General features: G+C 38.0%; 1 protein-coding gene across 1 annotated transcript in view; it reads left to right on the top strand.

Annotated features, from left to right (window-relative positions):
• TP53BP2 (tumor protein p53 binding protein 2) overlaps nucleotides 1–21,807 on the top strand; it is a 94,097-nt gene extending 72,290 nt beyond the window's left edge. Inside the window, exons 6-17 of the mRNA XM_007936958.2 lie at nucleotides 278–459; nucleotides 1,225–1,389; nucleotides 1,798–2,026; nucleotides 4,179–4,289; nucleotides 4,978–5,126; nucleotides 5,989–6,451; nucleotides 8,044–8,819; nucleotides 12,008–12,145; nucleotides 12,863–12,996; nucleotides 14,694–14,860; nucleotides 18,300–18,499; nucleotides 21,766–21,807. Of these exons, the coding sequence (XP_007935149.2) occupies nucleotides 278–459; nucleotides 1,225–1,389; nucleotides 1,798–2,026; nucleotides 4,179–4,289; nucleotides 4,978–5,126; nucleotides 5,989–6,451; nucleotides 8,044–8,819; nucleotides 12,008–12,145; nucleotides 12,863–12,996; nucleotides 14,694–14,860; nucleotides 18,300–18,499; nucleotides 21,766–21,807 (2,756 nt within the window). The remainder of the gene's footprint in view (nucleotides 1–277; nucleotides 460–1,224; nucleotides 1,390–1,797; nucleotides 2,027–4,178; nucleotides 4,290–4,977; nucleotides 5,127–5,988; nucleotides 6,452–8,043; nucleotides 8,820–12,007; nucleotides 12,146–12,862; nucleotides 12,997–14,693; nucleotides 14,861–18,299; nucleotides 18,500–21,765) is intronic.
• Nucleotides 21,808–22,700: the final 893 nt, after the last annotated feature.

Here is a 22,700-nt window from a genome sequence, read left to right as displayed (position 1 = left end):
AGGCCAATTTATAGCAATAAGTGCACACATCAAAAGAGAAGAAAGAGCCAAAATCAACACTTTAAACGAACATCTCCAACAATTAGAGAAAGAACAGCTAGAGATGTCTGTGTAGTTTTATTTGCTTCTAAAAGGAATAGGTTCATTTTAGGACATTCTGAAAAATTCCTCCACTTTTTACTAGAAAACTTACTATAAAACATGGTTCTTATAAAACATGGTAATCCGTTCTTGTTTTCCTTTTCAACTGTTGTTGCTGTTCTCACTCCCATTCTAGTGGAGGAAATTGAACAGATGAACAGCTTGTTCCAGCAAAAGCAGAGAGAGCTCGTTCTGGCTGTGTCAAAAGTAGAGGAACTTACAAGACAACTGGAGATGCTCAAGAATGGCAGGATTGATGGCCACCATGACAGCCAGTCTGCAGTGGCTGAGCTTGATCGCCTCTATAAGGAACTTCAGGTAAACTTTACCCTGTTACTAAATACAACATCTCTTCCTCTCAAGTCCCTGGATGGTGTAATAGTTAAAACACTTAACTATTAGCCAAAAGGTTGGTGGCTTGAACCCACCCACAGACCCCTTGGAAGATAGGCCTGGTGATCTACTTCTGAAAGATCACAGTCTTGAAAACCCTTTGGAGCATTTCTACTCTGTACATAAGGGTTCATCCTGAATCAGAGTCGACTCAACAGCAAACAATAGTTAACAGTAAAACAACCACCTCTTTACCAGGTGCTGTAATTCTGTGTCAGAGTAGAATTGTGCTCCATAGTTTTTTCAGTGGCTGATTTTTTGGAAGTAGATCACCAAACCTTTCTTCAGAGGAGCCTCTGAGTATACTTGAACCTCCAACCTTTCCATTAAGAGTTGAGCATGTTAACTGCACCACCCAGGGACTTCTCCAGGAACATAGAGTTGTTATATAAGTGGCAGAAAGGGCTGGATTTTAGTTGCATTTTTATTTAAAGGGAGTGGGCCCTAAACCCCAAAGAATCCAGAATAAACTTTATAGAACCACATACCAGAAATTTGAGACATTCCTCAGAACCTCAGTCAATGGTCTAACACAGGTGTCACTTAATTTTAAACCAAGGTGAGAGTTGTGGAGGGCTGGAGGAACTTTACATTTATAGAAATTATATAATAGTTTTCCATGTGATTATGTTTGAGAAATTTTTCTTCCTACTCCTTGACTACTTTTTTTCTCTTTTCCATTTTTCCCAGTTAAGAAACAAATTGAATCAAGAACAGAATGCCAAGCTGCAGCAACAGAGGGAGTGCTTGAATAAGCGCAATTCAGAAGTGGCAGTCATGGATAAGCGTGTTAATGAGCTGAGGGACCGGCTGTGGAAGAAGAAGGCAGCTCTGCAGCAAAAAGAGAATGTACCAGTAAGTGGTCTGTTTGTGATGGGGTGGAAGTCAGGGGAGCAAAAAAGATGACCGGCCTGATGAGGTCAGTTACTCACCAGCAGCTGCATCAGAAGCATTGTGAAGCGTGCTCTCAGAGAAAAGAGAGGGCAGGGTTATGGATCCCCAAAAAGAGTGCACAGTTATTTTACTTTTTAATGTTTTTACGTGTGTATGTGTGTATCTGCTTTTCACTTGAATGCTTGTAACAAAGTATGGATGGGAGTTCATTGTGAGTATTTTTGTTTTGAAACCTTTTGTGGATTTCGGCTAGACCCTGGAGGATGCTTTTTTTTTTTTTAAATATGAATACTGAAAATTCTCCACTTTTTCTGAGTTCATTATCTAGTACAAGTTGTAGTACTAAAGGACTTGTGTTCTTTTCTCTAGGTCTCATCTGATGGAAATCTTCCCCAGCAAGCAGTGTTAGCACCGAGTCGAGTGGCTGCAGTAGGGCCCTATATCCAGTCGTCTACTATGCCACGGATTCCCTCAAGGCCTGAACTCCTGGTGAAACCAGCCCTGTTAGATGAGGCCTTGGCCATGCAGGCCTCAGAGGGGCCGATGAAAATTCAGACACTGCCAAATATGAGAGCTGGGGCTGCTTCACAAGCTAAAGGTAAGAACAAATAGTTTCCAAGTTTTCCATAGCTGTGTTCCACTCCATCCCCATGATTGTTTGTCCCCATTTTATTTTGTAACAAACACTGTCATCGTCTCTCTTGTTCATTTTTAAACTCTAACAATCTCTTTGTATTCTCTGCTAGTGCAATAAGTTTTTTAATCTTAAATAATGTAATTATCTTGTGGAAATGAAGTAACATATAATTTTGAAAATCTGAAAATCGTTTTGAGAAGTTCTTTCTTATTAGTAAGGAAATTTTGATCTCTTGTTAATCACTTGAGAACTGTTCTTTTTGGGTAAAAATACCACCTATGTAAGTGTTAGTGGTGTCATCAGTTACAGAACGTAAGGTGGTGAATCCATTCTGTAGAGGAATGGTGCTTATGTGGGGGAATTTGCCTGCTGGTGATTCTTAGAGTAAAGGTAAAAATATTGGGAGATAAAAAGTGAAAATAACAGAGGCTCCTTGTCTTCTGGAGATAAGTGATACATTTAGTAAGCTCTGCATTCTGTGTAAACCTCAGGAACATGGGGAATTAGCAAGCAAGAGTTTTTGTAAGTGGTAGAAGGAAAGGGAGAATTTGGGGAAAAGCAGAGTGAAAACATCCTTTACTGATCTTATGCAGACCGCTGGAAAGAAAAAGTAATAGTCTTTTTTCCCTAACCACAATCATGTGCAAAATACAGCTAATTTAAAAATCCTTCTTTATTTTGCCATAATTACAACTCTGAAGAAATAGTGCCTTACTGTAGAAAGAGTTAACATTTTGTTTCTAGAAAGAAAAATAAAAGCCATGGCTTTGATGTTTAAATAATAATGTAGAAAAAAAAATACATGGATTTGTGGCAGTCATGGGTTAAAAGTCAGCACTGCTGCCTTCAGGTTGTGCGTGTGTTTCTCTCGTGGTGTTTGTAAGGTGCACTTCAGACCCTATGGTATGCTGAGGTGGACATCATTTTCTGTGTGTCGCGGTGTTTTCTTACACAGTGAAAAGTAATGTGCCCTTGCTGGTTAGAGCAGATTATACTTCCTATGACTAACTTGGGAGCTCTGGTAGCATAGTGTCCAAGGCACTTGACTGCTAACCGGCAGGCTGGCAGTTCACACCCCCCAGCCACTCCTTGGCAGGAAGGTTGGGCAATCTACTTCTGTAGTGATACCGCCTCAGAAACCCAAGGAGGGGTCGCTGTGAGTCGGGTCTGACTTGATGGCACATAACAACAACAACACATGACTAATTTTAAGTTGCTTAAATAAGGGGAAATTTAAAGTTAGAAATAGAAATCTGATACGTGTTTTCTAAATAAATATACTGGGATATTGTTGTGAGTCTGCAAAAAAGGCAAGGAGGCCACATATTCTGACCTCCTAGAAATCCACAAGAGGAAGGCAGAATCACCATCAATAGCCCAAGGCCTATTCCTGCAAGGCCAGACATGCTGCCTCCCTCCAGCCCTTTCACCAACTGTTCCTCCCAAAGCACCACCACCTCTCTCTTGGGTTCGATAATTCACTGCAGTGACCACACAGAACTCACAGATTATGGCGTTTATTAGGGAAGCACCAGGCTACAATTCAAGTTCAGGAAAAACGCTCAGTCTTTTTCCCAGCCTGCTGTCTTTCAGCCAAGTCTCACAGTCTCTCTCCCAGCAGTGCATGTCCCTCGGTGTCTTACTCAGCAACGCGTGTCTGTTGCGTCTCTTTCCCAGCAGCACGTGTCTCTTTCAGTAGCACGTGTCTCTTTCAGCAGCACGCCTTCCTCAAACAGCAGTCAGAGACAGTTCTGCCTCTAGGAGGCCTCATTTTGAGCTTGGCAGAGTGGCCAAACCAACCAATCATAACAACAGAATTCTAAGCACCTGAGAGTGAGCCTCCCATAACATTGCATTGTGCCGCGCCCAACAGAAATAACCCAGGTGGATAACATTTACAATCAGGAGCTCCTCAGTTGCTCATTCCACCACTGAGTTTAATGATTTATGGGTAGAAAAGCCATACTAAGTAATTTACTACACTGCAGAGTCTGAAATTAAAAGTTATTTTTAGAGATTGAAATTCTTAGGAGTAAAATGAACTGTTAAAAAAACTCGTAGAGTACTTGAGTATTTATAGCTACCAGTCTGCATTTACCAACCTGCCTTCTAGGCTCTAAAATCCATCCAGTTGGCCTTGATTGGAGTCATTCAAATGCAGAGATTTCATCAAGCCAAGGCTCTGCTTCTATACCTAAAAGCCCTGGGAATTCCCTGGACCAAGGTAAGGTTTGTTTGTGCTGCTCCTGAACACTGTATTTTGATCATCTACAAAGTGCTGTTAGTCTTTTTTTTTTTGGTGGGAATGGGGAGTGGGGTGTTTTATTGTGCTTTAGGTGAAAGTTTACATAGAAAGTTAGTTTTGCAATCAGTAATTCATACATGAATGGTTCCTTAACATTGTTTATAATTCCCACCATATGTCAGCATACTCTCCACTTCTTCCCTGAGTTTTCCGTTTTCATTCATTCAGGTTTCCTGTCCCTCCCTTCTCATCTTTGCTTTTGGGCAGATGTTGTTCTTTTGGTCTTGTATAGCTGGTTGTTCTAAGGAGCACCTTTACGAGTGTTACTGTTTATTTTATAGGCCCATCTATTATTTGGTTTAGAGGTGGCTATGTATTCTTTTATATAGAGTTCATTTTCCAGTGTGTTAAAGCTAGTGTTTTGTTTGTTTCCAGGATACCTTCATTTAGCTGAGAACTAAGGATACTGTAATTGTTGGATTTGAATTATTCTTTTATCAACTTAATTTAAATATAGAAAACATACAGAATTTGTATGTTTGAAACATACAGGGTTTCAAAGAAATCTGGGAAAGACAAGCTTAGAAGTGGATAAGGAGTTTCATCATACATTTGAATGAATATTATTGTGATTTTTTTTTTTTTTTTCTTTTTTTTCTGTCTACAGCTGATGATGGGGAGGTTCCTTTAAGGGAGAAAGAGAAGAAAGTGCGCCCCTTCTCAATGTTTGACACTGTTGACCAGTCTGCTGCCCCGGCTTCCTTTGGTACTCTGAGGAAAAACCAGAGCAGTGAAGATATCTTGCGGGATGCTCAGGTATAGAGAATATCTGGTTTTAAAAATTTAGTGGTAATTTTTTGTGGATATTTTAGAAGGGATAAAGAATTATGCATGGGAGAACAGGAGTAACAATATCTGTATGTAAGTAATATTAGAAAATGTAATGGGATTCTGATACTTTAATTTCTGTTGCTTGAGTATATTTGTGATCTCACATCAAACTGGAGAATGGCCAATGTAGTTGCTTCTGGGTCACATTTTGTGTGATGTTTGAAAAGCGTAAGTGCATTGAAGAACATTGTATGCTGTTCAAGTATCATGCTTCTTCAGAATTTGGAGCTGATATTTTATCAGTGATTTGATGGTGAATATTCTATAACTTTGTATGATATTAGTCTTTGACAGCCAGGTTATAGCTGAGCGCTCCAAGTTAGGTGATTTCTTAAGCACAGTGGCCTAGACTGTATGATATTCCAATGAACAAGATGGTTTTTATTTATTTATCTATCTATGAACATGAAGGATGGTGATGGAAAGTTCTCAAGTAGGCCCTTAGAGTTACCCAAATAGGAAGTGGAGGCAAGGGGGAAAAAGTCTTTCGGGGAGGAGCTGCATTCCAGAAGTCAATTATTAAATGTGATTAAGTCTGGAGATTTAAAACTTTTAACGATTTAAAAGTTTAGAACCAGAGGGTTGGCAGTTCAAATCCACCAGCCACTCAATGGAAGGAAGACCAGGCAATCTATTTCCATAAAGATTTACCACTTTGGAAACCCAAAGGGGGTCACTGTGAGTTGGAATCGACTCAATGGGCAGTGAGTTTGGTTTGAGTTTTGGTATTTTTAATGTTCTTCTATTTGTGAAATTTTAACTGGCTTTTTATTTGTGTGTGTTACAGGCTACAAATAAAAATGGTGCTAAAGTACCACCTCCTGTTCCTACAAAACCAAAACAGATTAATTTGCCTTATTTTGGACAAACTAATCAGTCACCATCAGACGTTAAGCCGGATGGCAATCCTCAGCAATTTTCAACAGTTACTACATCCATGGGAAATAAACCTAAAACGTCAGGACAGCAGCAGAGGGCTGAGCTGTCTCCTGGTGTTCCTTCAGTTGGCCAAGACCAAACCCTTTCTCCAGGCTCTAAGCAAGAAAGTCCACCTGCTGCCGCTGTCCGGCCCTTTACTCCTCAGCCTTCCAAGGACACCCTGCTCCCACCTTTCAGAAAACCACAGACTGTGGCAGCAAGCTCCATATATTCCATGTACACCCAGCATCAGGCTCCTGGAAAAAACTTTCAACAGGCAGTTCAGAGTGCATTAACCAAGACACACACCAGAGGACCACATTTTTCAAGTGGTAAGGTTCTGGGTCTTACTTTCATGATGATGTATGTGTAAAAGTTCTACACCAGAGCTTCATATATCAGCAAACAGCAAAATAACTTGTATCTGTTTTCACTGATCTTTATGCTAAGAGTTTTATTTAATTGTGGCTTCTGTTATTAATTGGGAGTTAAAAAAAAAAAGTGCTTGCTAAATGTCAACTGCTGCAGTAGGCACTGAAGGTAATAGATGAATGAACTATGGACTAGTTCTTGAGGAACTCACTGGTGAGTGAGATAAAATGCCCACAGGTAATTACAGTACAAAAGGCCCTATCTACACTAAAGGTGTGACCAGGTGTTTTGGGTACACAGAGGGTTGGCAAATTGCCTTAGTATTTGGGTTTCTTTTTTTTTTTTTTTTAAATAACACTATTAAGTTGTTCTTTTGCAGGCTTAGCAATTAACTAAATATAAAATCATAAAATTATTAGTTTGTGCTAAATGTGTATAATCTGATAACTTACTGGGTACTAAAGTATTATCTGTGGAGCTCTGATAGTGTAGTGGTTAAGGCGTTTGGCTACTAACCAGAAGGTTGGCTGTTCAAACCCACCAAATGCACTGAGGGAGGAAGATGAGGCAATCTGCTTCTGTAAAGATGTATATCCTTGGAAACCCAGTGGTGGTTGCTATGAGTCAGAATTGACTGAATGGCAGTAGATTTGGTTTGGAATTTAAGTTATTATCTGGCTTATAAGACTAGAACAAAATCCACCATGTTTTGAATGAATGAAATTGTCTTGTCATGAGCTAAGCATGTAATTGTAAAATGTCAATAAGGAAATTGGCAAAAAACATAATATGCTTACTCTTTTTATTTTCGTGGGTCTTTTGATGAAAACTGTTTATATAGCAATTTGGGAATCAGATAATTTTTGTATAATCGTAATGTTTGTATAGGAAATAGCTTTGGTAAATAGAAAAAACCAAACCCACTGCCATCAAGTCGATTCTGAGTCATAGTGACCCCCGTTGGGTTTACTAGGGTGTAAATCTTTATGGAAGTAGATTGCCTCATCTTCCTCCCATAGAGCAGCTAGTGAGTTTGAGCCGATGACCCTTCTGGTTAGCAGCCAAATGCCTTATCCAAGTAATTTTGTAGGCCAACTGATTAATTTCACATTGATTGACTGAAAAATATGAAAGCTTGGATAGTGCATGTTTAGTTTTAATCTGGACACATGAGAAGGGTTATCAGTTTTCCTTGATTCTAACTTGTATATTTTATCATATTTTGACAAATGAAATTTGGATACAGGTTATAGTGAGTGATTTCCTATAGTTTAATTGGCAGCATTTTCTTATTGGTACATGATATAATGGTGCATGTTAAAGTCTGTAAGGGTTTAGATTCTATAACAACTTTGTTATACAAAGATAGAAACATTGTTTGTCACTTGTTAAATTATTGTTTAAAAATATTACTTGTATTTTTAAACGTGTATTTTTAACTACGTGAAAGATGTCATGTAGTTAAAGTAAGCTTTCATTATTGTTAATTGAATCTATTATTTGCCAGTTTTGCATAATTAATACTAACAAGGAATTTTTCCTTGTCCACTAGTGTATGGCAAGCCTGTGATTGCTGCTGCCCAGAATCAACAGCAGCACCCAGAAAACATTTATTCCGGTAGTCAGGGCAAGCCTGGCGGTCCAGACCCTGACACAGAGCCTGTTTCTTCAGTTCAGGAGAACCACGAGAATGAGAGAATTCCTCGTCCACTCAGCCCAACCAAGTTACTGCCTTTCTTATCTCATCCTTACCGAAACCAGAGTGATGCTGACTTAGAAGCCCTGCGAAAGAAGCTGTCTAATGCACCAAGGCCATTAAAAAAACGTAGCTCTATTACAGAGCCTGAGGGTCCTAATGGGCCAAATATTCAGAAACTTCTGTATCAGAGGACCACCATAGCTGCCATGGAGACCATCTCTGTCCCATCATACCCACCTAAGTCAGCTTCAGGGACTGCCAGCCCAGAAAGCCCAATCGAGATCCCAAATCCATACTTAAATGTGGAACCAGAGAAGGAGGTGGTCTCTCTGGTTCCTGAAACAGTGTCCCCAGAGGAAGCAGAGAGTGCTAGTACAGAGAACAGTGACATACCAGCTCCTTCTCCAGGGCTTGACTGTGTGTCTGAAGGAGTCTCAGACAGCAACCCAAATCTCCAGGATAACTTGGAGGAACCAAATCCAGAGGCTCCCCATCTGCTTGAAGTTTATCTGGAGGAGTATCCCCCATACCCACCCCCACCATACCCATCTGGGGAACCTGAAGGGCCAGGAGAAGACCCTGTGAGCATGCGTCCACCTGAAATCACAGGGCAGGTTTCTTTGCCTCCTGTAAGTAATGTTGATGATCATCTCACGAGTCTTCTACCTCATCCATCTCTTCTAGGTGGTTGATTGTCAGCCATCAGTGAAACACCAACAAGTACTTATTGCCAGTTATAAAAGATGTTTGTGTTCAAATTGCCTAGTAGAGCAAATGTGTTCTGCAGTTTGCCTTTCTGTTTGAAAATTCCCTTGGTACAGAGTGGATCTTATAAATGTTATCAACAGTCAGCTATTCAGGATAAAGACTATGTTTGTTTTTTTAGGAAGAATCTATTTCTTTGTGAAGGAAACAAGATTTTCTTCTTATAATTATGGCATTGGCTCTCTCTGTTAGAGCTGATGTCTCATGTTAGGAAAGCAGCATGAGACTGGGGATGATAAGACCTGGATTTGAAACTTGATCACTAGCTCAGCTTCATAAGATCAGGCAGACAGTCTGCTTCTCTCATTAGATTTATCACTCTTTTTCAAACAGTGAAATTTATTTTTAATGAAATAGAAGGTGGAACCTTAAACTTATATAACAGTCGAAGAATAAATTGGAAGAATTTGATGAAATGAGGGCAGGGAAGGATCACTGGGACAGAGATGGGTGAGGTGGACACTGCCTCTTCACCTTCATTATACTTTGAAAATCTCTGGATAACATGATGGTCCCTAAGGTTTCTTAGTACACTATCATATTAAGTTATTCTTAAATTTCATATGTTTTGACTTAGGGATGCTTTCCATAATCCTTCCAGACACTAAACATTTGTTCAGAAGTTTAGCGTGTCTCCTTGAAATAGGTGAGAGAAAATAAAAAATTCCAGAATGTCTTTAAATAAAATCTACATTTTTAGAGTTAATTTGAGGTCATTTTGTTTCAGTAAGCACAGAAAGGAGCCAGGATGCATATGAATTTTTAAAACCTGGTCAAAATCAAAATAACATTTTTTATAAGGATTAAAAAAATGTACTTCACAAACTCAATCCCTTACTATAATTTTTAGATGAGATGGTATTCCAAGATCATAATTGTTCAGTTATTTTAATTAGCTTTGTGGTTATAATATATATTTGCTTTAAAGTTTTATATAGTAAACATTTGATGATAGAAAAAATATAATCTGAAAATAACACTTTTTAGACACCTTTATGCCTTCTAAATCCTGAGGCTTGTTTCTTTCATTTGAGAAAAGAAGGAAGGATGTTTTAAGCCATCCTGACCAAACCAATCCACATATTTCTGGTCATGTTATCTCTGACTTTTTTTGTTGTTGTGTCTAAATTTTTGAGGAGGAAAAGCCACCAGATTTTTTTTTTTTTAGATAAAGTATCTTTTAAGGAAGGAGCTCTGGTAGGATAGTGCCTAAGGTACTTAACTGCTAACCAGAAGGCTGGCGGTTCAAATCCACCAGCCACTCCTCGGAAGGAAGGTTGGGCAATCTACTTCCATAGTGATACTGCCTCGGAAACCCAAGAAGGGGTCGCTATGAGTCGGGTCCGGCTTGACGGCACATAATAACAGCAATAACAACAACTTTTAAGGTACTTTTATTCTCTTCCTAGGAAAACAATTTATTTTTTCCTTCTCAGTCTCAAGTGAAATAAGGAGCCTTACTTTTCTGCATGTTCCTTAAAAGTAGGTACAACAGGCATCCTCACACTATGCTACTGAATTATATTCCCCACAGTCATTTAATGTTTATACTTCTTTCTTCCTTTTCAAGAAACAAGATTTTACCCATTGCAAATTTTGTAGAATATATTGTGTATTATGTGCCACTTAAGGCTTTTCATTCAGTAGTTTTCCCCATCTGCAATAAAATGAAAGACGTGTGTGGTATATAACACCTTAGGAAGTATTTCCACTTTGCTGGATATGTTTAAGTAAGAAACCTATTTTACAACAGTGTTAGATGTAGTATTTAAATTTTTATCTTCGTTTTTAGCCTGATTTATTAAAATACAGGAAGATGTTAATCTGCTTTTGTATTTATAAGTTCAATTAAATTTCTTACATAAAATAGTGATAACGTTATGTGTTCAAACTAGGGGGATTGTGCTTGGTTTATCTAAAATAGACTAATTATTTTTATTATTTACCTTATTTACATGCTTTCCCCTGAGGGGGAATTTTGAGTGAAATGGTTAAGGGCAAGGGCTTCCAAGAAGCCAGGTCCCCTGAATTTGGATTCCAGTTCTGCCGTTTTCTGGCCGTGCGTCTGAGTCTCCTCATTTGTAAAATGGAGATAATAGGGTTTTGTGAGGATTAAAGGAGTAAGCATTCAGTAAATGTTAGCTATTGTAACTCTGAGTTGTACTCTTGCCCATTTTTAGAGTGTGTGGTTTCTTATACTATATTAGATAGGGAATTTAAAGATCATTCTGTGCTGATTTTGACACTTGACAAAAAGCCAGCCTACTTGCCATGTCAAATTATTGCTTATACTATAGTCAGTCCTGGTGGCACAGTGGTTAAGCACTCAGCTGTCAACCAATGGTTGATTTGAACCCACCAGCTGCTATATGGGGAGAGAAATGTGGCATCCTGCTTCTGGAAAGATCTGTAGCCTTGGAAACCCTATGAGACAGTTCTACTCTGTCCTATAGGGTCACTATGAGTTGGAATTGACTCATCAGTGATGGGTTTGTTTTTTTATTTTGGGGGGACAGAAGGCTGGTGGTTCAAACCTACCGGCCATTCCTGGAGGCTACATCTGTAGCGATACCGCCTTGGAATTCCAAGCAGGTGTTGCTATGAGTCGGATCCAACTCAACAGCAGTGAGGTGCGTTTTTATGTTTATGCTATAACATATTACTCAAATTTAATTGAATTAGAGTTTGTAAACTTAAGTTCCTCCCACCTTGTTATGTGGGTAACAAAGTGTTTACTTACTAACTCACTGCCATCCAGTCGATTCTGACTTGTAGCAACTCCCATTGGGTTTCCGAGATGGTAAATCTTTATGGAAGTAGATTGCCCAGTCTCTTTCTGCAAAGAATTGCTTGCTTTGTGAAAATTCACTGAGCTGAATATTACGATTTTTGCATTGCTCTGAATGTTATACTTCAATAAAATGTGCTAAATGTACATATTTTTAAAATTCTTTCATCACATTAGTTAGATGTTGTTCATCCTTTTTGTTATTGTTGTTCTTTTCTGCTTAGACCACCACGATCCTTATTTTGCTATGCATTTCCTCTGCAGGGCAAAAGAACAAACTTACGCAAAACTGGTTCAGAGCGGATTGCTCATGGAATGAGGGTTAAATTCAACCCTCTTGCTTTACTTCTAGATTCATCTTTGGAGGGAGAATTTGACCTTGTCCAAAGAATTATATATGAGGTATGATTATAATAAATAAATTTGAAAAAAGAAGACCTTGTATCTTGTTCTAAAGCTCACATAGAAAACTATTCTGGAGAAATTGTATTTTTTAATTGTTTTCTTTCTGAAGAGTGGTTTGGTGTAGAGAAACTTTTGAGCATGTTCCAGAATAGACTATGATGTTTTACAGATGTGACTGTAAAAATTTTAATAGCACAGAGTTAAATTTTCACCTCAGGTCCTAGAGTACTTGTCTCTTAGGAGAATCATTAACTCATTTGAAAATTGCTTGTGTAATGGACTTGTACTGTACAGTATTAAATTATATACCTGGTTCTACTTTTCTAGAAGCCTTCTATTTAAAATATTTTTAGTTGGCTGTTTTCTTTCCCATGGAGAATATAGCATCTACTTAGAAACTAATTTGTGGTGGGAAGTTGAGGGGATAAACAAACAAAAATGACTATAAGAATATAGTTCCTGGTAGTACTACTTCATTTTTTTTTTTTTTTTTTAAACTTTTTTATAGTGATCACCTACTTAATGTGGTTATTCCTTCTGTTTTCTTTCAGAATTTTCTTGGTTCCTGTGGGTTTTAGTTATTTTGGGGGGGCGCAGTGAGGGAGAGCCTCAAGAGTCTCCTTCTGTTCTCTTGACCTTAAGTTGCCAGTTAATAGTGACAGCTCAGGTAACAAGAAATTTGAATGATACTTACCCTTGTTATTGATATTACAGGTTGATGACCCAAGCTTGCCTAATGATGAAGGCATCACAGCTCTTCACAATGCTGTGTGTGCAGGCCACACAGAAATTGTTAAGTTCCTGGTACAGTTTGGTGTCAACGTAAATGCTGCTGATAGTGATGGATGGTAAGATTTTCTGTTAACTCCATCAGACTTCACTTAATTATGAGTATCTGTGAAGTATAAGCAATGTGGTAGGTGCTGTTGGAAGGCAGAGAGATCTATAAGTGTAAGTCCTCAAGCTACTTTTTATAATAATCTAACTGGAGAAATGTGGTATATACATTTTTGAAGAGTTAACTTGTCTTCATGTAGCAGTTATCCCATTCTGGAAGTAGGTGAAATTTTCAAAAGTTTAGTAGTTAGTTAATATTAAAAATCAGAAATGTCAGAAAGTGGTATGCAGTTAATTAGCATGCTTAAACAAATTTGAGAAGTGGTGGTTTAAGTAAGCTTTCCCCCACTCCCCTTAAACTTTTCAGTGCCTACAATATAGAATAAAATCTGTGAAAGCCAGATCCATTATAAGGCAGAAACGTCTCAGAGGATGAAAACACAAATATTTTACATTAAAACTCTAGTGATAGAAAAGTGGTAAGACTGCACCTATCAAAGGCGGAAAACTTGTGAGACTCGGAGAAACAAGACAGTTTCACCAGTGTTTATTGTGCCTCTTTAAGAGAGGCTTATAATTTAACACATTTCCCAAATATGTTTGATCATTGAATCTGTTTTTCATGGAGCATTTTGTGAAACTGATGTTGTGCTTTTGTATACTGTACTTTCTTTATGAAAATACACAGAAAATTGACTTTTTTTCTGTGTAGGATTTTTTTTTAAGTTGTAATCATGTTATATGTACTCTAGTATTTTGTTTATAGCCTGTTTTTTCTCTTAATGTGGAAAGTAGTAATGATATGATACCACATTCTCATGTACATATATGAAAATTACATATCCGCACATATATCCTATCAAGTGGCTGTATACTCATTTATTGCAACCTGTTCCCTCTTGTTAGACATTTTGATAGTTTTGTAATTTTTTATTCTTGTTGTTGTTATAAGAAGCATTTGGTTGCAATTTTTAGAAGTTTATAAAGTGTGTCCACTGTGGAAAACAGAAAACCAGCTCTCTATTACCCCACAATGATAATTGTGTTCTGGAATGGGGGATGGGTCAGACTTTTACTTTATATATTTCTGTGATATTTGTGGTTGTAATTCTCTGATGGGTTCAGGTCCATGTTTAACAGTTTTTTTTTTTTAAATTAAAAAAAAAAAAAAAAGACACACACAACAATAACACAAAGACTGTCCAGTAGGTTTTCAGAAGAAAGGACAGAGTCGATGATAGACTCGCGAATTTTCTTTTTCATTTTATTTAATTAAATATATTTATTCATATTTCATGTTGGCCGTTTTGAGTCTAATCGTAAATCAGATATCACGTTGTTTTCCTTACTACTTTTTGTTTTCATAAACAGTTTCTGTGTGTGCCAATTTAGTGATAGTGTTTACATTCTTCAAGTTGTGCTATGCTTCTCACTTTCCTTTTCTGAGTTGTTCCTCCCCCATTAATAGAAACTCACTGCCCCCTCAGGTTCTGTCTGATCTTTTGAGTTGCTGTTGTCGTTTTGATCACATATAGATAGATCTTGAAAGCACAGTGCTAAGGCAGACATTTCTTACTAGTTAAACGATTGTTTAGCTTTAAGAAGACTTCAGGGATATTTTTGGTTTAAGGTGTGAGAATTTGCTTTACAGTAGGTGTCATTCAATTTAGAAAAACATTTCTGGTCCTTTTTGCATTTCACTTCCCAGGACTCCCTTACATTGTGCTGCCTCCTGTAACAATGTTCAAGTGTGTAAGTTTCTGGTGGAGTCTGGAGCTGCCGTGTTTGCTATGACCTATAGCGACATGCAGACTGCGGCGGACAAATGTGAGGAAATGGAGGAGGGCTACACACAGTGCTCCCAGTTTCTTTATGGTATGTGACTTAGAATTCAGTGTCTTGATTACTACATTAATTTACCTTATATCTCTAGGTTATAATTTGGTAAATATTTTTGTTATTTAGAAATAATCTTTAGTGTTGTACCTTGAAAGTTGGGTGTTGAAAATAGAGCAACCTCAGCCAGAAATATCAATGTAGCATTTGTGTTCATGCCTAGAAACAGCTATTGTCAGGGCCATGTCCAACTACAAAAGACAGTTGATGCAGCAGCTGACCTAGTGGTGTTAATGGCTTTTGGCCATTAAAAGATTCTTTACTAAGGCTTTGGCACTTACTGAGTGATGGCAAACAAGTGCATGGCCCTGCCCTGTTCCACGATGATTCCAGGGAGCTGCGGTGTCAGTATAAGAACCCAAATGGTTTCAGTTTTCCTACTAAGTAAGACTGGTTATAAAGTAAAATAAAGGCAACACATTTATGTTGCTCTTTTGGTTTCTTGATTTTGAGTTTATGATTCTGATTGCTAACATCAGATCTGTACCTTGAGAGAAGTAGGCTTGCAGCTTTAAATGCACATATGTTGCTTATAATTTGAAGGAACTTTTTTTAAAATTTTTCTTTAACTTAAGTTACAAGGCTTAGAAGTTGAGGTCTGTGTTTTCCTTTTGTTTGGCTGCAGAGGACTTGCCCCTCTGCCTGACTCGTCCTGTGTTCAGGCTGCAGCAGCAAGGGAGAGGGGGAGGGTGAGAGACCCAACTGCAGTCAGGTTCTCTTCTGCATCTGCCCCAGCTGTTTGTCTTGTTGATGTTTATGATTACTCTCTGTTAAAGTTTTGAACTCTTGTTTTGATATATTAAATTGACTGGTCTTAAGCTATATTTAAATATGGAATATAAAATGTTTACAGACTTTTAATTATAAATATAGGAGCCCTGGTGGAATAGTGGTTAAGCGCTTGGATACTAACCAAAAGGTCATTGGTGTGAATCCACCAGCCACTCCTTGGGAGAAAGATGAGGTGATCTGCTTCCATAAAGTTTAGCCTTGGGAAGCCTATATGACAGTTCTGCTCTATCATATAGTGTTGCTATGAGTTAGAATCAACTTGATAGCAATGGGTTTGGTTGAATTAATTATATATGTATCACAGTTACCAAAAGTGTTTATGTTATAGATGTGCAGCTTGAACATGATAATAAAACCAGTGGAACACAGTGAACATCCTTGTATCCCCCACCCAACATTACCACTCTCTCTGAATCAACCGAGTGTCCCTCCCTGATAAAGTCCCGTCTCACAGTCCCTGGAAACTCTGCTTTGACTTCAGTTATATCCCCTCTATGGATCCTATAGCTAATCTTGTTTCATTTTGGCTGTATTGGGGTTTTATATAAAATTAGTCATGTTGGTGATTTTTTTTTATGGTCTACTTTCTTCATCACCATTGTTTTTGAGATTCATCTGTGTTGTTGCATCCAGCTGTAGTTTATTTTCATGTGCTGTAGTGTTCATTTTTATGACTGTACCCCAATTTATCTTTCCATTCTACTTTTGAAGGACATGTGAGTTGATTCCTTCTATGTATGTAGTGTCCATACTTACTGCTCTTACACACACTGTTCCTGTGATCATTTTGAACATGTCTTCTGGTGTCTATCAAGGAGTCGAATTGCAAGGTCACCATGATGCACATCTTTAATTAGTAAATCCAGAATTACTTTCCACAGTGGTTATGCCAGTTTACCCTCTTACTGGCAGAGTTCCTTTTCCTTCAAGCCCCTTTGGCCCTTGGTGGATTTAGAAAGATAAGTTGGGTCTCTGGTTTGCATTTTCCTGATTATCAGTGACCTTGAGCATGTTTCAGGTCCCTCAAAATTTTTTTAAAAGAGTAGTTTGCAGCTCTTAATTTGATAAACAGCAGAGTAATAAGAGTTTTTTCTTCCATTCCTAATGAATTCCTAGAAAGGAGATTCAAATTATTATTTTGAGTCTACTAAAATTTCCAGAATATCTTTTCCTTCTCCCTTCCTCATTATCCCAAACAGACACTGTCTGTCAGGCTTTGCGTGTTTTATTTAAATAGGAGAGTTAGAAATTTACTCGTCTCCATTAGCAGAAACCTGACCCATTAAAGTGGCAGAAACTTTTAGAAAAGAATAATTTCATTTTTCTCCAGAGTAAGAAAGAGATAATGCTTGCTCTGTTATATTGATTGGTATAGGAATAATAAGTTCATAATTTATAGTTGAATGTTCACCTAAGTTGAAAAGTCTGAATATCAGAAAGCAAGCGAATATTTTCCTAGCTTAGTTTTTTTTTTTTTTTTAAATAGTGAATATAATAATAATAAACTCTGAATTCGTATAAACTAAGACTTTATTATCTAATTCCTTAACTCCTCTACTTTCGTCCCATTGCCTGCCGATTGATGGTTGTTGCTCCTTATTAGCATTGCCCCTTACAGGACAGAAGGGTTTAGATGGAGAACGGTGGAACATACAGTAGTTTGCACACCTGTTAACTCTGGTGAAAAGTAGACATTTGAGAGGTTCTCTGGCTGTGATTTCAGTGTCTTTTAGAATTCTGATTCAATGCAGATTTTTTGTGTCATCTCTAAAATGTCATATTTTTGCATGCTAATGTACTTTGTGATTTTTAAAAAAATTTTCTTTTTCTCCATTTAACAATTGGTAGAGACTACTTTAAGTGACAAAACACTTCTTTTTCTCTGACTTTTAAGTTTTAGGTAAAGAAGTAGTGTTTTCAGAGTTCCTTGGTCATTATACTGAGTAGATTGAAATTTGATAGACATATCATTCACTTTTTTTAATCTCCTGGACTCAAACAGTGTTTTCTTTAAAAACTCTTCTTTTTTTACTTGGTGGACATTAGGCTGAGTGAAATAAGTCAGTCATAGAAGGACAAATATTGTATTAGTCCATTACTGTAAAAAGTCAAGGAAAGGTTTATATATGGAAGGAAATTTTCTTTGTTGGTTACTAGGGGTAACCATTTGGGAGGGGATGGTAGGGAACACTATTAAATAGGTAGAGACAAGTGTTGATTTGGGTGAAGAGAAGGGCAATTTAAAAAAAAAAAACAAAAAAAACTTTTTTAAAAACTGAGCTTCTGATTCCTGTGCTTGCAAAAAATTTTATACTGTGAGTAAGACCAGTTTTGAGACATGCTTAAAACTGTAAAGTGTTTGTTAGTTTTCAGAGCTGACAGTGTCCATACCATGTGTTTTGTGTGTTCCCTATACCCTGCTGGCTCTCTACTCCTCTTCTATTTCCTCTGGGAAATTTACTCACGGAATGAAAGTTTAATGTAGTACTTCTAACATGCCAGCATGTGCATGTTTCTTCTTGTTTGGTTTTGCATAGCTAAAGGTTCTTAAGAGCAGTATATGCTGAGTTGTGTATTCTGTATACTGTATACAGTTGTGTGCTGTATGTTACTGTCGTGATTGTAGGAGTCCAGGAGAAGATGGGCATAATGAATAAAGGTGTCATTTATGCACTTTGGGATTATGAACCTCAGAATGATGACGAGCTGCCCATGAGAGAAGGAGACTGCATGACAATCATCCGCAGGGAAGATGAAGATGAAATTGAATGGTGGTGGGCACGCCTTAATGAAAACGAGGGATACATTCCACGCAACTTGCTGGGAGTAAGTTACTACAATACTTAGGATGTGCTTTTATATGTGCCAGAGAGGGGCTTTGCAAAAACTGCCAGATGTTGTGTATATAATGCACCTTCCTGCACCTTGCTAATAAGACATGGGATTTTAAATGTTTGCTAGTCTTAGATTTAGACTTAGAGCCATTTTAGCACTGATTCCTATTATAATCAACAGTACCTTTATATATACTTGCCAGCCCCTACAGGTCAGAGTTTCCGCTTACATTTATAAGCACAGTAAAGATAGCTGGATAATATCATGGGAATTGAGTGTGATATTTGAAATAGATTTTAAATCTGTCAGAACCAGGATTTGCATCTCTCACATATGTAGGCATGTGGTAGAGAGCTGGACAGAGCATTAAAGACGACACAAGATTCTTTGTTTTTTCTCTACTGTTTGATTTTAAGTTTCATAAAAACCAAGAAATTAAGAAAATCACATAGGCCCATATAACCAATACCAATTCTATATTAGTATGATGGGACTGCTATCAGGTGTGGGTTTTAAGAGTATTTTTAGGGAGAAAGTGGGAGAGAGGAGAGAAAGAGAATAACATCTTTCAAGACTTAGCAGTAAGCATTTTTATAGGTTCAATTATTCTCTCATTTGGTTGTACATAGGAGCATGCTGGATATGTGAAAGAGAATGAGAGAAATGATGAGGATAATTGAGAAAATGAAATAACAGTTGAAGGGTAAAAGTACTTTTAAAATCTAGTCTTGGGGAGGAAGTAAGAAAAAGTGTGAGGGCAGAAAGGGCTGATTGTAATACTGGGCATATTGGTGGGGAGACCATGACTTTGATGACATCACGTCAGAACCACGGCAGCACTTGCTATGTGGGTAACAGAGCTGCAAAAGGAAGGTGGGAGGGTGGGGAGGACCTGCCTCCTCCTAAGTGTTATGAGGATAGAGCAGGTGCTGATATATAGCAAGAACCTCTGGTGGTGCAGTGGTTAAAGCATTCGGCTGCTAACCACAAGGTTGGCAATCGGAACCTAGTAGCTGCTCTGTGGGAAAAAGATGAGGCAGTCTGCTTCCGTAAAGATTTACATCCTCGGGAACCTTTGGAGCAATTCTGTTGTGTCCTAAAGGGTTGTTGTGAGTTGGAATCAACTCTGTTGGCAGTGTGTTTTGGTTTCATATATAGCAGATGGTAGACAGTGTGATTGTATTTTTATCACATGTCAGGTAAACGTGATCTCTGCCCACAGGGAGCTTAGACTGGCATATAGGCCATAAATTGGGTTGTGTCAGTGAATGTTCAGGTTTGATTTTTGTGGAGTTCGTTGAAATGCCTCCAGGGTTGGGACTTCACAGCCTGATTGCTGACCTAGCGTCTCCTCCTTCATACATCTGGATTACTGCCTTCCTGATAGCACATATTATTACTAAACAAACATTTGGGATTTAGACAATGTTCATTGATGTGATCATAATGTAAATGATAAAGACAATGAAAGTGAAAAAATACTGGTCATAAAACCCCAAAACCAAATCCACTGCCCTTTAAATAAACAGCTGTCAAACTACCAAGGAAAGTAGAACTAACTATAATGGTTGAACTCTTCAAGAACCCAGTTTACAATTCTATGAAATCTTTTAAAAAACAACAAAAAACCAAACTCAGTGTCATCAAGTTGATTCCACCTCATAGCAACCCCCTTTGGGTTTCTGAGGCAGTAAATCTTTACAGAAGTAGATTGCCCAGTCTTCCACAGAGTGGCTGGTGGATTTGAACCGCCAAGTGTCTGGTCAGCAGTCAAATGCCTTAGGCACTATGCCACCAGAGCTCTTTCTTGTTGTTGTTATGTGCCGTTGAGTCGGACTTGACTCATAGCAACCCCTCCTTGGGTTTCTGAGGCAGTATCACTACAGAAGGAGGTTGCCCAACCTTCCTTCCGAGGAGGGCTGGTGGGTTTGAACCGCCAGCCTTCTGGTTAGCAGTCAAGTGCCTTAGGCACTACGCTACCAGAGCTCCTCCAGAGCTCCTTAGGTCCCAAGAAATACAATGCCTTGCATGTAGTCACTAATAAACTTCCACAGTAAATAGGCACTATTCCTTTTTATAGTTTCTTACTTGGAAAAAACAAAACTCTTTCTCTTAGAACTACTTACTGTGTAGTTCATTTGATATTTTCTTTTAATTTTCTAACAAAGAGGCTCTGTGGTTAAGGAAACATGGGAAGAATTACTCATCCCCATTATGGAAGCAGTTAATCAGAGACCTAAGGTTTGCTTCGTGTGTGGGGCTGTCAGGAGGCCAGTAGACCAGACTGAATACTTACATCTAAATCCCACATTTAAATTTTATTAAATTTTCTGGAAATCTTTTCTGGGTGGGCATTGCTTCTGTCCAGTTTTTTCCCCTTGTTTCTTTTGAGGTTTTTAGATAAAAGTGTCTACATGTTTACATTTTAGTCATAGGATCAGGTATGAGTCTGAAAAATTGAATTGGCTAAATATCTTTCCTCAGAAAAAAGTCCTTTATATAACATTGATTCACCAGTTTTTCAGTTTTGGGTAGAAGTTTGTTTATTTTCTCTCACTCCACTTTTCAAAAACCTTTTTTTGTTTGTCAAGGGGAGGGGGAGGTCTTTTTTTTTGCTTTGTCAGTTGAGTTACTAGTCTGACCTGCCCTTAGCTTCCAAACTGGAAGACTGGATTTCATGACCTCCTCTCCAGCTTTCCTTAGGGAAAACATCAAGAGTCCTAAACCAAAGCCACCCCAGTCTTCCTTCAAAATGTAGACTTTTCATCTAACGCGTTTCATTCCTTTGTCTCAAGTCCCTTGACAAAATACTGTCTTTGAATGAAATTAAGAGACTTGCATCTCTTATCTTTTTTTTCTAGTAATGGAAGCTGGAGCTTATAACATAAAAGCTTAAAGCATCACCTTTAACAGTTTGTGTTTCTTGTTAAACTTGATTTATTTTTCAACAAATTGTGGAAATTGAGTTAATGCTTAGTGCTGTTATGGAGTGGTGAGCTTCAGAATTTTATATTACTGTGCTGTGATACTGTCACAGTTGATAGATTCCTATGACCTTTGGGTATCTTTTGCAGAGTAGCTAACTAGAGCAGCTGTTCAATGTGAATCTTGCTGGGTGCTTCACGTGGGAGAAAGAGTCCTTTTTTTCTTAGTTTGATGAATTTCATGTGCCATCTATCCCCTCCCCCCAGTATTTCTTGAAATTTTGTAATGCCCTGACACTTCTGTATCATATTGTTTTCTAAACTCTCTTACAGCTATACCCAAGAATTAAACCAAGACAAAGAAGCTTGGCCTGACCTCTCTAGAACTTTAGTTAATGAAGAAGTAATCTTTGTTATCACTAAGAAGAAGTAAGACATTGATTGCTTTTGGCAAAAATTTCACAAGACTTCTTTTAGTGACAGTGTAGCTCGAAAGCAATGAAGAAAGTGCTCTGGAAGAAAATGAAGGATTGAAGAATTCACTCTTCATAGGACATTCAGTTCAGTGAATGGAGCCTCTAAGTAAGAGGACTGTGCTGTGTAGGGTAAAGGTGTTCCATGTAGCACTCAGAAAGATAGACAGTGACAATCCCATGTATAAAAAAGAGGGCCATTGATTTTGCTAGTTGGCCTGCTTAGTAGGCATTTTCAGCACCTGCTCTGGTACCAAGTCCTCCTGCCAGAAAGGACCAGTGCCATCATGACACCATGCTGATTGTTCCCAAGCACCAGGGGACGCTTAAGGGACTCACATGAAGGTTCGAAGGTGCCACACATTTGTGTATTGCCAGTGAAGAACTGTCACTTGGTTGTCAGTGAGCAATAATTTTATTACATAAGTTCTTGTAGCATCTTAAGAATTTTATATTTGAAATATTGAAACTACACTACACTACAGGAAATTAGATTTAGAATCTTGTTTTTAGGCTGAATTTGAATCTATATTTATTGTCTTTTGTATCTTGGAAATTAGACTTGCTATAGAGTTGCCTATATTTGTCAAAATCATAGCTGACTTGAAAAACAATTGTAATAAAATTAAACTTTCTGTCTCTCAGCTTTTTACTGGTTTTAGTTTAATGTATGTTAAAATTATGTGTAACAAACATTTGCCATTTCAGCCAATTGGTTTGAGTTTTTGATGTCATAAACCACCTTTGTTGAAGAGTCCTAGCCTTTGGAATACCCTGCCCAGTTGAAAAATAATG

This window comes from Orycteropus afer, unplaced genomic scaffold (assembly GCF_000298275.1).
Source record: "Orycteropus afer afer isolate SDZICR_OR568_19922 unplaced genomic scaffold, OryAfe1.0 scaffold00039, whole genome shotgun sequence".
NCBI classification, from domain to species: domain Eukaryota; kingdom Metazoa; phylum Chordata; class Mammalia; order Tubulidentata; family Orycteropodidae; genus Orycteropus; species Orycteropus afer.
The sequence above is the reverse complement of the archived record's forward strand: the minus strand, read 5'-3'. Positions and strand labels throughout refer to the sequence as shown.